This window comes from Anarhichas minor, unplaced genomic scaffold (assembly GCF_050575085.1).
Source record: "Anarhichas minor isolate MPS153535 unplaced genomic scaffold, ASM5057508v1 ptg000090l, whole genome shotgun sequence".
NCBI lineage: Eukaryota > Metazoa > Chordata > Actinopteri > Perciformes > Anarhichadidae > Anarhichas > Anarhichas minor.
Window position 1 is genome coordinate 2950446 of NW_027466536.1, and position 13156 is coordinate 2963601.

At 42.4% G+C, this 13156-nt stretch overlaps 2 protein-coding genes across 5 annotated transcripts; one reads left to right on the forward strand and one right to left on the reverse strand.

The window, feature by feature from the left end:
• Positions 1–1268: 1268 nt before the first annotated feature.
• atp6v1e1a (ATPase H+ transporting V1 subunit E1a) lies at positions 1269–13115 on the reverse strand. Of its 4 annotated transcripts, none has more exons than XR_012949691.1 (11): positions 12956–13115; positions 12459–12524; positions 12056–12165; positions 11166–11232; positions 10894–10983; positions 10746–10814; positions 10512–10606; positions 10270–10357; positions 9525–9641; positions 6349–8639; positions 1269–2605 (listed from the first exon to the last, which is right to left on the reverse strand). XR_012949691.1 is itself a non-coding variant. In XM_076082079.1 (9 exons), the coding sequence occupies exons 1-9, from the start codon at positions 12986–12988 to the stop codon at positions 9579–9581; spliced, it is 681 nt and encodes a 226-aa protein (XP_075938194.1). In that variant the 5' UTR covers positions 12989–13115; the 3' UTR covers positions 9081–9578. The 4 variants fall into 4 exon arrangements, 1 of the variants encoding a protein (XP_075938194.1); XR_012949692.1 differs by having other exon boundaries at positions 6040–8639; XR_012949690.1 differs by having other exon boundaries at positions 5475–8639.
• On the forward strand, positions 2251–9080 carry slc25a18 (solute carrier family 25 member 18). Its single transcript, XM_076082078.1, has 10 exons — positions 2251–2368; positions 3476–3841; positions 4088–4213; positions 5251–5306; positions 5523–5613; positions 6032–6147; positions 6376–6562; positions 7136–7299; positions 7459–7534; positions 7637–9080. The coding sequence occupies exons 2-10, from the start codon at positions 3822–3824 to the stop codon at positions 7776–7778; spliced, it is 978 nt and encodes a 325-aa protein (XP_075938193.1). The 5' UTR covers positions 2251–2368; positions 3476–3821; the 3' UTR covers positions 7779–9080.
• Positions 13116–13156: the final 41 nt, after the last annotated feature.

Below are 13156 nucleotides of genomic sequence, written 5' to 3' on the forward strand. Positions count from 1 at the left end.
ATCGTTTGGCACATTCGTTATATTTTCGTTAATTTCCTATTGTCAACGTTTTGTTTTTTTACCTACCACCCCTTTGATTTGATTTATAACAGCAACAACTGTCTTCAATCAATCACAAAATGTGACTCGTTCAGCTGATCATTGTCGTGTACAGTAAACTGCCAGCTCTCCGTGTAGGCTAGATTTTGTAAACAACATCGCGGTGGAAGTTGTCCTCTACACTGCACGGGGGCTCCCTCCATCGCAATGTGTGAAAAGTGCACGCTATGAGACAGCAGTTGCACTCGGTGACAGTTAGAGCCAAAGTAATACATTAATTAAATAAATTAGGGCCAAAGTAAACACTCTGCCCTGCACGGCTGTGTTCAGAGTTAGATGCCCATGCACATATCTCTTATTATATCCCATTTTATTGATTTAAAAAAAAAGAAAGGGCATGTCACACATTCCCCAAGTTTTCTAGCTCAGGTGTTTGCCAAAGGAAAAAGAACGATGGTAAATATATGGTAAAATGGTTTGATTAAATAACTTTTCTTTAAAAAACACTTTACTCAAATAGCTTGTACTGATTCAAAGTATGTGTAAAATTGGAAGTATAATTAACGCATAATCATGCATTTAAATAAACCAAATTAAATCCAAAAAGTTATCAAACATTCTCATGCAAATATTGCATGTCCAAAACTTAAACCCCATTCAAGGCATTTAATTTAATGGCATTAAATTAAATGATCAGATTCATGAGATATCCAGTGTGCAACGTTTTGGCCTAAAGGTGGTGCAAGAGGAAAGCTCATGATTTCTCCAGCAGGGTGTATTGTCCTGGGAGCCTGTTCCATATTATTATATAGAATACATAGAATGACAAATCAAAACGACCTCGACATATATTGTACAGTTCTCTGAACTCCATTCTTCTGAAATATATTAATTTGGTGTTTTGATGATGATGGTGAAAGGGGCTGTGGAACAGGTTGTTCCGGGTTGAGACGAGGTGACAGGTGCTTCAGATGGATTTTGGTGCAATCTAACTCAGTACATCTGCTCATGTGTAGTACAATTTTGACATACCATACATGCTATTTTATACTTATACATACAAAATATAAGATCAGTATGATGCACTTTTATTGATTACGCTATCCAACAGTATAATAAGTCATTCAAATTTGCTCCACCTCGACCAGCTTCATTAAAATGCTGCTTATACTTGTGAATAGTAACAAATAAATAGCCTCATAAACAAAAATATAACAGACAGGTTCCACTCTGTATGATGAGTACTTTTATTATTTACATTTTCCTAAAAATACTTCTGTACTTTTATTACCGTAAAATTTGAAATGCAGAACGTTTCTTTTTACACTTTGGTATTGTTACTGTAACTTGAGTAAAGCATCTGAATTCTTCCTCCACCATTTCAGGACACCACAACTATCAGGTTTTATTTCCCCGGAGAGCTTTTCATTTCAAAAGTGCGCTTTGTGGTTTTGTAACACATATGATCAGCAACGAAATAGTATATGTGTATGCACATGGGACTGAGAAAGTTGGTCTGTCTATACATCTTATGCTTTTTACCATATATTAAATAAGGGGCCACATTTTGCCACATACGCTGAAATGAAATATTTAAAAAAAATCCCCTTTGATTCCTTCCACTATGGATACTTACAAGTCATCCCAGCTGATGAGGGAAATGATCACTGATAGTAATTGTTTTTCCATCAACAGGAATCAATACATCAATCAATGCTCATTATTAGGGTCAATGAGTGGTTGCTGTGGCAGTCACATGCTCTTCTTGTTGATGTCCTTACATAACTTTCTGTTCTTTAATAATTACCTAACTTTACATATTCCCCAATATAAATAATGAACTTGTCCCAGACAGTGATAATCATATTGGTATGTCCCTGTTACATTGGTCGTAATTATAAGTCTGTTAACATTCTTGGAATTCAATGTGCCTCGAGGTGTTATGTAATACCAGGACCGTTGAATAGAGAGCTCATTACTGATGGGCAGCCCTTTCTTGTTGCTGTTCATGTTGTATATAAACATAATGTTCTTAGAGAAAATACACATTGAGTTATAACTGTGGGTGTTTGCCCCGGCTGTTGCGTGCCTTGTGGCAGCAGCATGAGTTTATGTCGAGTTGTGTTAGTGCAGAGCTGTGTTGCTGGGGCTGTGTCACCACGAGAGGGAGGGACTTAGGCAGCAGGACAAAGCTGGTGTTTGTGCAACGGCCCCTGAGTGGCGGCTGGCTCTCTCAGAACGCTCTCGCTTGACTACCATTGCTGCACGCATTGTTGAAGTGAAAGGAAAGTGGACAGCTTGATCCTGTCTGTGGGATGCACCGACAGAGGTAAGACCCGACTATTCCCCGCTGCTATATCTCTGTGATGGTAGAAAATGAAGTTTTTCTGAAAGCTGTCACATTGGGACTAGTGCTGTGTGAACTGGGTGAACTGTGCGAGCGGGGTGTTCCAGTGCAGTTTTTTTGGAGGAAAAAAGGGGGTCCGGGAGCTGGAGGTTGGCTTGGGGTGAGGCACCGATTGTCTGTGTTTTGGCAGGGTCACTGCTGTGCGTGAATGGAGCTGAGCTGAAAGAAAGTTTCACAGAAAGAGACTCAGCAAAAAGGGCATGTGTAGAATGTGACCAGGATACAGCGATGGAAAAGACAGAGTATGAAGGGGACATATATAGAAGAAAAAGTTGAGGTGATGGGAAATTATACAAATCAAGATGAGAAGATGAACAAAGCAAAATGACTGATGATGAAATGTTTCCGTTACTCTCAGAGGAGGACAGGCGAGGATAGAGTGAATGTGGTAAAAATAGAGGCGGGATGGAGGTGGAGACATTAAGAGAGAGATTAATTAAGGAGTTGACGGAGAGTGGGAAGTCAGGAGGAGAAAAGGCAGAAAAGGAATGGAAGAAACAGAGAACATAGTAAAGGAAAGAAATGGCTGTGGAACCAAGGTAAGGTTTCAACTGCATCTGTATTATCTCCCCAGGGCAGCAAAATATTGTACTTCCAGAACAAACACATAAAATATGTCAAACTAGTTTTTCCACTTCTATTCAAATCTCCTTTTCAGTCCTTTGTTAAATGCTGCATTCCAAATGTGGTAAAAGAATACCGGCAAGCTCCACTCATTTTCAGTTCGGCCCACCTCGCTAGATCAAATACTCTGATCCCTTTTAGCTGGCAGATTAGAGAGACTCAAGACGTTCTGTCTCCGTGTGGTAGTCCTGGGGTATGCCGCTATTCACATTTATGAATGACTAAATCTGGACTTGATAGGCTCTATAGTTAATGTGAGGTGTGTCCATCCTCCATCACAGAGACACACTCCTACACAGGGCTTTGAGAAAGACAAGCGTCATAAAGACTAGAGAAACAGTGGTCTCACTTGTACTCTTTCGAATGACTTAATCCTTATTAATTGCATGTGTTTTGTGTTTCCAGGCAGTGGGAGATTTAAGATTGGGTTTTGGTGTGAGGTTCAACAAAGCAGAAAGGCTGGGCCAGAAGACACAGATCCAACAGATTCTGTTGTGGTTTTGTCCACAACAGAAAAAAGGGCGTCCAAGGGGGGACGAAGGCGGTCCGTTGCTGCCCCATTAAAAGAAGCAGTGAGCTGCTTTTGTGGCGTGGGCGGGCAGGTGAGGGTTAAGCTGCATTGACAACATTGGGTGGCGTGCCGAAGTGTGGGAGGAAAGAGGAAGAGGAAACGGAAGACGAAGAGGAGGGGTAGGTGGAGGAGGAGGAGTCGGAGTCGTGGTCTTGGGCCTGGAGTCCAAACACAAGCAGGATGGCAGAGAAGAAAGTTAGGTGAGTATCTTTGCCACGTTTGTTTAGCGTAATGAAGACGGATCAGAATGCATTCTTATAATGTGGAAGCAGCAGCTGGGTTGACATTGGGCTTTTACACTCTCTCTCTCTCTGTGTCTTGGTGTGCCCCCTTTTATTTCTATGTTTGTCCTTGAATTGATGTGTCATTTGCATGGCTTGTGTTGGTGACTGTGTTTCAATGGGTCTGTGCATGCACGTGGGCCCGTGTCTGTGTTGATCCCTCAGCAGCCTCCCCGCTAAGCTGATTAATGGGGGCGTGGCAGGCCTGGTTGGTGTGACATGTGTATTTCCTATTGACCTGGCCAAGACCCGCCTACAGAACCAGCAGGGCGTCCAAGTCTACAAAGGAATGTGAGTAGGGCTCCCCTGGCCCCGAGTTAACCCGATACATGTATGCAGTTGTTCTTAGCATCCCTATACAATACGTTTTCATAGTTTTTGTTGAAAAAAAGCCTCTTAAGTCATCTTTATGAGTTAGGGAAGGAAGACAAATCTTTTTTTTCTACATGCAAATCCAAGCCAAGTCTCTGAACTGTAAAACCGTTGCAAAATATCTGCTGGTGATGAATGATAGCTAAATGTGCTCAAACAGCACTCTCTAAATTTGAGCTTCAAACAAGTCAGAATTATTTAGACGATGCCGACATACTTTTCCGCTGAATCGGAATTTGAGGGTGGAGCAGCACAGCTCAACACACTCTTCCCATATTTGGCCCAGTGTTTTGGTGAGTTTGTACAAAACTCCCTCACGGGGTCATATGAGTGAAAGGGAAAGACTGTATACAGTGTGTGTTTTGATGGCCTGCCATGGTAGCTTAACCAAAACCAGACAAAAGTTCAAACGAATGCACTCGGACTATTTCACATTCAATTACTTAAGTTTGTGATTGTGTGTTAATCGGACACAAAATGAAGAGCTGCAGAGCAAAAGAGAGATTCTGTGTCCTTAAAAGACACACCTACCACAGATGTTTAACTGCACACATCTGGTGGGCATCAATATTGCTGGTTGATTGGGTGTGGTCATCCTGTGTTTACCACATTTTAGACTGAGGCTTTCCACTCTGAGTCAGACATGGAAAAATAGCTTGGATAATTTCCCTTCAAGGCCCAGTCACAAGGCTGGCTTTTGTTTTGTTTTTTGCTCTTTGCAAAGAAAAAGCAGAGAACTTCAACATTAACAGCACTGGTCTCTGTCCCGTGTGTTGCTGTGGCTGAATAGAGGGTCCTGGTGTATTTGGGTGAAGGCCAGACCGGTGATGATGCTTGTAAATGAAGCATATAATTGACTTGACCTTAATGTCTGTCAGTAGAGTTAATGGTGAAACATATGAACATTGCTATGGTGTGACAAAATGTAAATTGCCTTCTTTTTTTTGTCTTTAAAGGTTGGACTGCCTGGCAAAGACGGTGCGCTCAGAGGGCTATTTCGGATGCTACAGAGGTATTTCTTGCATTTCTAATCCCTGTGACAAACAACACTTCGACCGTGCCTTACTATAAACTTAATCTGGCCACCTACGCTCCTCCATCTTATTGTCTTAACAACCAGCGTCTACTGCCATTAGACGTGAGCCATAAGCTGCCGTGTAGGTCCGCTCTATTTGTGTACCTCAGTGGAAACTGTTGTGTGTCATCAGCCTCTGTTTGTCTCCTCCAGGTGCAGCAGTGAACCTCACTCTTGTTACACCAGAAAAAGCCATCAAGCTGGCTGCCAATGACGTCTTCAGACAGAAGCTCACTAAGGATGGGTAAATAAGATTCTTTCCCTTCAATGATGCATCATATAAGGAAGCCACGTAAACAGCATCTCAAGCAACGCAATAGGTCCGGCTGAAACGTACTCGTTGCATTACAGTCGATACTGGTCTCTTAATTAACAACAACAACAAATTCTTCATGAAACTCAATCAGTGACAAGTGTGTTTGTTGATCTTGTTTTCAGTGTTAAAGCGCTTAATTCTAAGGTCTTAGATGGATTAGTGTAATTTGCTAAAAATAAAATAAAATAAAAAAAGAATATGCTGTTGCATGGTTTGCTGAGTGCTTGAAGCAAAATCTGGAGAGCGTGTGTGTTTGCTCTTCAATATACGGACTAATTGCCTTTTACTGCAAAAGCGTGCTCTTGATCATGCTGTATATGTGTTATTGACACCGCTGTGTTTCCAGGCATTTACCCCTGTGGGGGGAGGTACTGGCAGGCTGTGGGGCCGGGACCTGTCAGGTGGTCGTCACCACTCCTATGGAGATGCTTAAGATCCAGCTGCAGGATGCAGGAAGGCTCAGTGAGTTGGTTCCTGGATTTAATGCTTTTTTTCAGTTTTTTTTCTTGTACAAATACCAAGAAGCAGTTTGTCAAAATTCACATCAGCGTAAAAGGATGCAATTCACTGGTCTTGGTGTAACTTAAGTCATATACGCACCATGCCTCCCAATAATTAAAACCTAATGTGAGTATTGTTATTGAGCTATTGATTGTTGCTAACCTGGGGCAGTCTGTGTTTGACTATCAGCTGCCCAGAGGCCTGTTCCAACTCCAGCTCCGGCTGCTGCCCCCGGTCCAGCTCAATCATTGGCGGCCCCCCAACCGGCGCGACCGAGCCCGGCACCTCGGCCCTCGGCCACCAGCATCACTGTGGAGCTGCTGAAGACTCGTGGACTGGCGGGCCTCTACAGAGGAGCAGGAGCTACCTTAGTGAGGTCATACACACAAAAAGATAAACACACACACACACACTTTCAATACATGATATTTTATATTTTACAATGAAATTAAAAAGACAGAGGCAAACCATAGCTTCATACTGTTCACACTCTGGTCTTTTTCCAGAATCTTTATATGTTTTGATCTATTCCAGACAGTTCTGGTCTCCAGTATAATTCCGTGTCTTCTTGATTTCAGTGGTGTCACTCAGTCCATGACATTATGCTTTTTATACTTTGCTCTCGTGTTGGAAACCTTTGAAAAATATCACATCCATGACCATGCACAGTTGCTTGCGTTCTCTGTCTCCCCTTTCATTCAAGTCTATCATCACTGCTTTAATGAGTTGATTTCACATTGCGTTTGTTGTACGTCCTGCTCTGATCAATAGATTCCTGCAGCTATGTCTGGCTGCCATACTGCCGTTGAATGGGGCCATGTCTCTCTCTCTCTCTCCCTTTGTTTACAGTCCATCCCCTTTCTTTATCTATGCCATAACAGCATCCCTCTCAGATTATTTCCTTTCTGCCTTTCCTTCAATCAAACATTTCCGTAATCCTTATTTTCAGGGATGTCCCCTTCTCAATGATCTACTTCCCGCTGTTTGCCAACCTAAACGCGCTGGGCCGGGAAAAAGTGGGTGATGTGCAGGCTCGGGCGCCATTCTGGCAGTCCTTTATGGCCGGCTGCGGCGCAGGCTCAGTGGCAGCTGTGGCTGTCACACCATTGGATGGTAAGTGGGAGGAAGATACAGACAAAGTGAGGAAGATCGTAGGGCAGGAGGTGGGGTGTGAATGGGGATCTCACTAAGATAGCAGGTGTATATACATATACAGTATGTATATTGATGTAATGTAATGACATTACACCTGTGTTTTAAATGCCTGTACAGTCATAAAGACTCGTCTGCAGACCTTGCAAAAAGGTGACGGGGAGGACACCTACAAAGGAATTGTTGACTGCACACGGTAAGAATTTAGCCTGTAAGAAAACATGTGTTGCCTTAATGTCTTTAAGTGTGGAGGGCCATGTAACATGTTCCCTCTCCTGTCTCTGTGTACTTTTTGCAGGCGCATCATGACACGGGAGGGCCCGTCGGCGTTCCTGAAGGGCGCGGCGTGTCGCGCTCTGGTCATCGCTCCTCTTTTCGGTATTGCGCAGGGTGTCTACTTTCTTGGGGTCGGGGAGACGGTGCTGGGCTTGCTGGGATAGCGGCGCTTGGCATTGGTGGCGGTGAACGCGTTTGTCCCCACTGCTTTAATTAAGTGAATGAATGAACACAACTGAGCGAACGCTGAATACAGAGAGAGGGAAATACGGCCGCAGTCTGCCTAACCAAAGGAAGAGGGATGGTCTGACATATGAAGAGGGTCTATTTACTAATATGTGGGCCAACGGATTCTTATCACTAATCAAGTTTCTCTAGGGTTTTTTCATGCTGCCAACAGGGTCCTGTGTATGTGTGTGACTAATCAGAGTATGTGTGTCCTAAATTGTCGGGGTGACCCCATGTGCTTGCTGCAATATGTCTGGGTCCGTTACCTTTCACCCGAGAAGGATTATTCTGTCTGATTAAGAGAGAGCTGCTGCATGTGGTTTGAGGCTGCTGACTAAAAAGGCCAATCTAACCATTTGTGTGGTCATGACGGAGAACTGTGCACCATCCTATGTAAGCTTCAATCTTTATCAAAAGCTAAGCTTGCATCACATTGAATGTCAGAGTCTAAACTGGCGTCAAATGCCTAATCAGATTGAAATGTTTGACGCGTTTCTCTGGAAACTTCGCTCACTCTCCTTCTGCTTACCCTGTTTAATGCGTTCCTCCCACTCCACCCGTGAGGTCCGAGTTGTAATCTTGGGATTCCTCCAGTGGATTGGGAGTTGCTGGGCGCCAGAAACTCTAAAGTCAGTTGTTAATCTGATGGTAATGTTTTAATCCCCGGCATTAACGTACAATACACCCTAACACACAGCTCACTTCCTGCCTAAAGGCCACCGGTTAGACCGCTGGGCCCCTGTCTCGTAGCCTTCACTTCCTCTGGTCCACACAGCTCGGCAGGGCTTTAATAAAACCTGAGAAGCACATATTACCGCTTAGTTACACATAAAAAATACATCGCTTCAAATGACGTGCGCACAAAAACTGAAAAAAAATATATGCAATTAATGCCTTGTAATTGCAGGTAGATTTCTAAATCATCAGAACTGCATGTCTTAAATGAATTTAGTGGAATTGGGAGTTTTGAAACATTGATTCGAGTCCCACTTAGCGAGGACAGTGATATTTGTTAGACTCATGGGGGGAGTAGGGCACCTCGTCTTGCCAACTGTTTGCCATCACTGAACTCCACTGGGTGGCACTAAAAGAGTTTTTTTTTTTTTACATTTTTAATGCAAGACGTATTTTGATGTGGCTGTCGTACCCAGACTACTACATCTTCCTCATTGTAGAGTCATAGCCGGAGTAAAATGTTTGTTTACAAGCTGTAAATAAAGATTTCTCATACGTGCTCATTTCTCGGTGTCACACACATTTATTTATTTTTTATTTATTTGGCTTTCGTATGTTAAGTGCTTCAGAACAGAAGGTAAACATTATTTCGCTGTCCGCATGCACACGTAGTAAAACTATTTAAAAAGAAGAAACGTTTGGCAAACATACCATATAATCCACAGCATTATAGGCTGTACTCTACAAAAATGTAGACCATGTGAAGGGAATATGTGTATATTTGGTGACCTAAATATGTAGCTTTGATTACAACAGATTTCCCAAAACAACTGAAGGAAGACATTTTTGCAATTTAAAGCAGTTAAAGCAGAGGTACAACAGAGGGCACTTACAAATAAATAAAAGTGCACTTGTTGCATTATTACGTCAATTAGTGCAAACAATAAAAAAGCTATATCAACACATCAGTAGCATCCCATCAAGTGATTGTACAGACTCGTGCTCACGATGATGAAGGTCTTTGGTCAGCTGTGTCCACACCGCTCTCTTCCAATCCGCTGCTAATCCGTGAACCTGCGGTTTGGATTGGCTCCGAACAAGTCCACTCGGATTTCAGGCATCATCTGTCAGGCGTAAAGTCAGGACACAAATAATTACACGCAAGACACTAAAAGACCTGGATAAATCATTGAACCTCCATGAATAACGTTGAGGACGCAGACGTTGAGTGCCAAAACTTAAAGATAAGTGAAAGCTTCTTGCTTGCAAAAAGTGAAGATGTTTGGCCTTGCTTTGTGCAGACGTGGGGTTTATTAAATAATATTAAAATACATAGAGGATGCCTATGTAGTGATAAGGCATCAGCAGCTGTGTGTAGGAAGCAGAAACCATGTCAGGACGCTTGCTCAAAACAAATCCCTCTCAAGGTTCATCTGCAACACGAGCAGGTCGCCCAAACACAAAGCGTGACTGAATACAGTTTAGTGATTTACAAAAGTAATTGTCTGTAATTGGTAAACAACCAGCTTTCCTGCTGCACCTGAATCTACAATCCAAGCAAAAAGAAGAATCAGTGTTCCCCCATTCTTAAAAATATTGCTCAATTAAGTAACACCCAATTAAAATTCAGTTCATTTGTGTGTAGCTCTGTGGGCTCTGCTGCCCTCCACAGGCAAACAGCAGAAACTACATTAACAGTGTTATAAAGGTGTGCTTTGGGTTTTAGATACATTATATATTATATTACTCTACCTGTTGTGCCATCAGCTCAAGCCTGTTCTCCAAAGTGTTGGAAACCTTGATCTTCCTGTTGTCATTGTACACTTCTATCCCTCCACAGCTGTTCAAACAAAGAGTTTACACCATTATGAGATAACCAAACTCATTTTAAGTGTTGTTTTCTCTTCCCGCTTTTTCATAAAAAAAAGTAATCTGACAATACATAGAACATCATAGACTGAGAGTTGGTCTTAAAATCCATTAAACCGTCTTACATCTCTGACGGAAGAAAGCGTTCCTGGTCGATTTTGACGACTATGTTGATCTTCACGGCCTCTTTGTAGATTGGGATGATCTTATTAACCGCAGCCTGTCAAGCAATAAAACAAAGACTTACAAACACAACACTAGCTGCTATCATACATGTAACAAAGGATGAAGCAGCTGTTTTTCTAATTACCTTGTTACAACAACTACAACATAAAGCCCCATATTTAACTCAACCTCACCTGAACCATCTCTACATCCTGCTGTCGGCAGCGAATGGTAACTTTCGGTTCCAGCAGCTGATAGAAACCCTAAAAAAAGTGAAAAGCACACTCAGAAAACGCAGCGAAGCAACACACCGATCAGCTGCGTTTGTGTATTTGACTCTACCTGAAGCACCAGGCCCTCCAGTAAGGTGGAGTAACTCGCAGCGTCCTTTGCAATCTCTGCAAGTCTCTGACGAGCCTCGCTCAACAAATCCTGAGGACAGGAAGACACAGCACAGAGGTTTCCCTGAGTTATTTAGATAACTTTAAAGACATAAACGTGTTGCTCATGAACTGGTATTCAGATCCTTTGGAATAAATAACATTTATATAACAGTATACAAGCAGTACTGTGTTAATATATATATGTGTAAAATATGAGCCTTGATCTCTCACCGTGATCATCTCGTCGCGGGACTTCAGCACCTTCAGCCTTGCTTGGTTCATCAGGTTGGACATCTGACTGTGAGAGCGGAAGGAAAAGTCAAACGAGCAAGCAAATGATCCGCAGACATGAAAACGGTCCGCATGATACCCAGTCCTCACAACACACCGATTTAAAGACGCCTTTGGCATTACAACGGGATTTTACGAGGCGAATCGTGGGACGTCCATGTCCAGGAAGGCGATGTGGTTACACATATTTATTTCCGTTCAACTGTAATGAGAACTAAACAAAAGCTCAGAGCAACAAAAGTGACGGAAAGAAAAAAACAAAACTTATCTGGTAAGAATTGATTCAATATGTTGACGCAGCTAGAATATTAGTTCAACTTGGTCTCTCGATCCATCTGAGGACCACTCAAGACTGCCAAAGTCTCACAAAATGCAAGGCTGTCGATACTCAAATTGAAGAATTTGGATGAAGTGTGTGAAAAACAATGACGGCAAAGCCATACAATAGCTAAAAAAGAAGCTGTTGTGGTGTAGCATTATCTCCAGGTCAGTGAGTACCCTCACACTAATGTAGTCTGTGATCCTTGTCCAGGTCCCTGAACATAAGATATGGGAATGCTACTTTGTCTTTATTCAGTAAAGCTTAAAAACACCAAAGGTGCCTCTGTTAAATAAGTATTTAAAGGTTTTTTTTTCATTCGATCAGTGTCAGAAACCTGATTACATCAACTGTGATTCAATAAAAAAAAAAAATCATGAGAAGGTCCAATGGGCAGGCCCTGTATAAGCACTGCTCACACTTTTAGGGTGTGTAAAAAAGGTATAAACGTTATCCTTCTCTACCAATAGCATTTTTTCCCTAAACTGGCAATAAGTGACCAACAACACACATTTTCTTATGTTGTTCAATCTGCTTGTCCTTCTTCTCATAGTGCTGCATGAACTTCACCCTCTGAGTCTGCACCAGACGACCTTTCTCGATGTTGAACTCTTCCTCCGCCTGAAAACAGACGGAACGACGAGGCCTGTTACTGGTGTAGCAGTGGACATCACAAGACTGACTGAGACAGACAAGACAGAGACAGACTGACAGACAGACAGACTGACAGAGACACACTGACTGAGAAAGACAGACAGACAGACTGACTGACAGACAGAGACAGAGACAGACTGAGACAGACAGAGACAGACAGACACACTGACTGAGAAAGACAGACAGACTGACAGAGACACACTGACTGAGACAGACAGAGACAGAGACAGACAGACAGAGACAGACTAAACTGCAATTACCTTCGCGTCAATTTCCTCCACTTTCTCACTGGCCTCTTGTTTGATGAAGCCCATCATGTGCTTGATCTGCCACAAGAGACAAAATATAGTTTGTTCAAATTCAGAACTCATACAACTTTAGCTTAAGAAAGACGTATTTCGTTCAACATTAACGTCACGCTGCCAGACTATGACTGGGAGCGTTAGCTATTTAATTTGTGTGATACTGTAACAGTTAACGTTAGCTAACACAATTATGTAGAATGGACCAACACCCAAACTAAACAACGCGAGTGTAGCAACAACCTCAAAAGTTAAAACGACAGTTTAGTGCATAATAATTGATTAAGCAGCTAACTTTAACACGCAACGGTTACTTAGTTCAGGTTTTAGCCCATTGGCTAGCGTTAACGTGTGTTGTGTTAATGTTAGCTAACTCAACCTAAAGTTATAACTTAAGTTAGGGATACATGTGGTTGAACATTATAGCTTCGAGTCTAACATTACTTTAGCGTTACCTGTTTCTGTACGTCAGCATCTGTAAGCGCCATGTCTGTCCTTAAATAACTTTGTTTATTATGAGACTGTAAAAAAAACGTCTTCCCGACCACTTGGACAGTCCAGTTACACAGAAACAGTTAGGACAACATGCGTCTCCTCTTCTTTTGCATTAAAGTCGAGCTAGCGATACAAGACGAAGACAACATCCGGTTATAACT

Coding starts and splice junctions, on each gene's coding strand:
- atp6v1e1a (XM_076082079.1), bottom strand. CDS start 12,988: ATGGCGCTTACAGATGCTGACGTACAGAAACAG. Junction 12,166..12,458: donor TGGAGGAAATTGACGCGAAG/GTAATTGCAGTT, acceptor GTCTGTTTTCAG/GCGGAGGAAGAGTTCAACAT. Junction 10,984..11,165: donor CCCGCGACGAGATGATCACG/GTGAGAGATCAA, acceptor TCCTGTCCTCAG/GATTTGTTGAGCGAGGCTCG.
- slc25a18 (XM_076082078.1), top strand. CDS start 3,822: ATGGCAGAGAAGAAAGTTAG. Junction 6,563..7,135: donor GCAGGAGCTACCTTAGTGAG/GTCATACACACA, acceptor CCTTATTTTCAG/GGATGTCCCCTTCTCAATGA. Junction 7,535..7,636: donor GGAATTGTTGACTGCACACG/GTAAGAATTTAG, acceptor TACTTTTTGCAG/GCGCATCATGACACGGGAGG.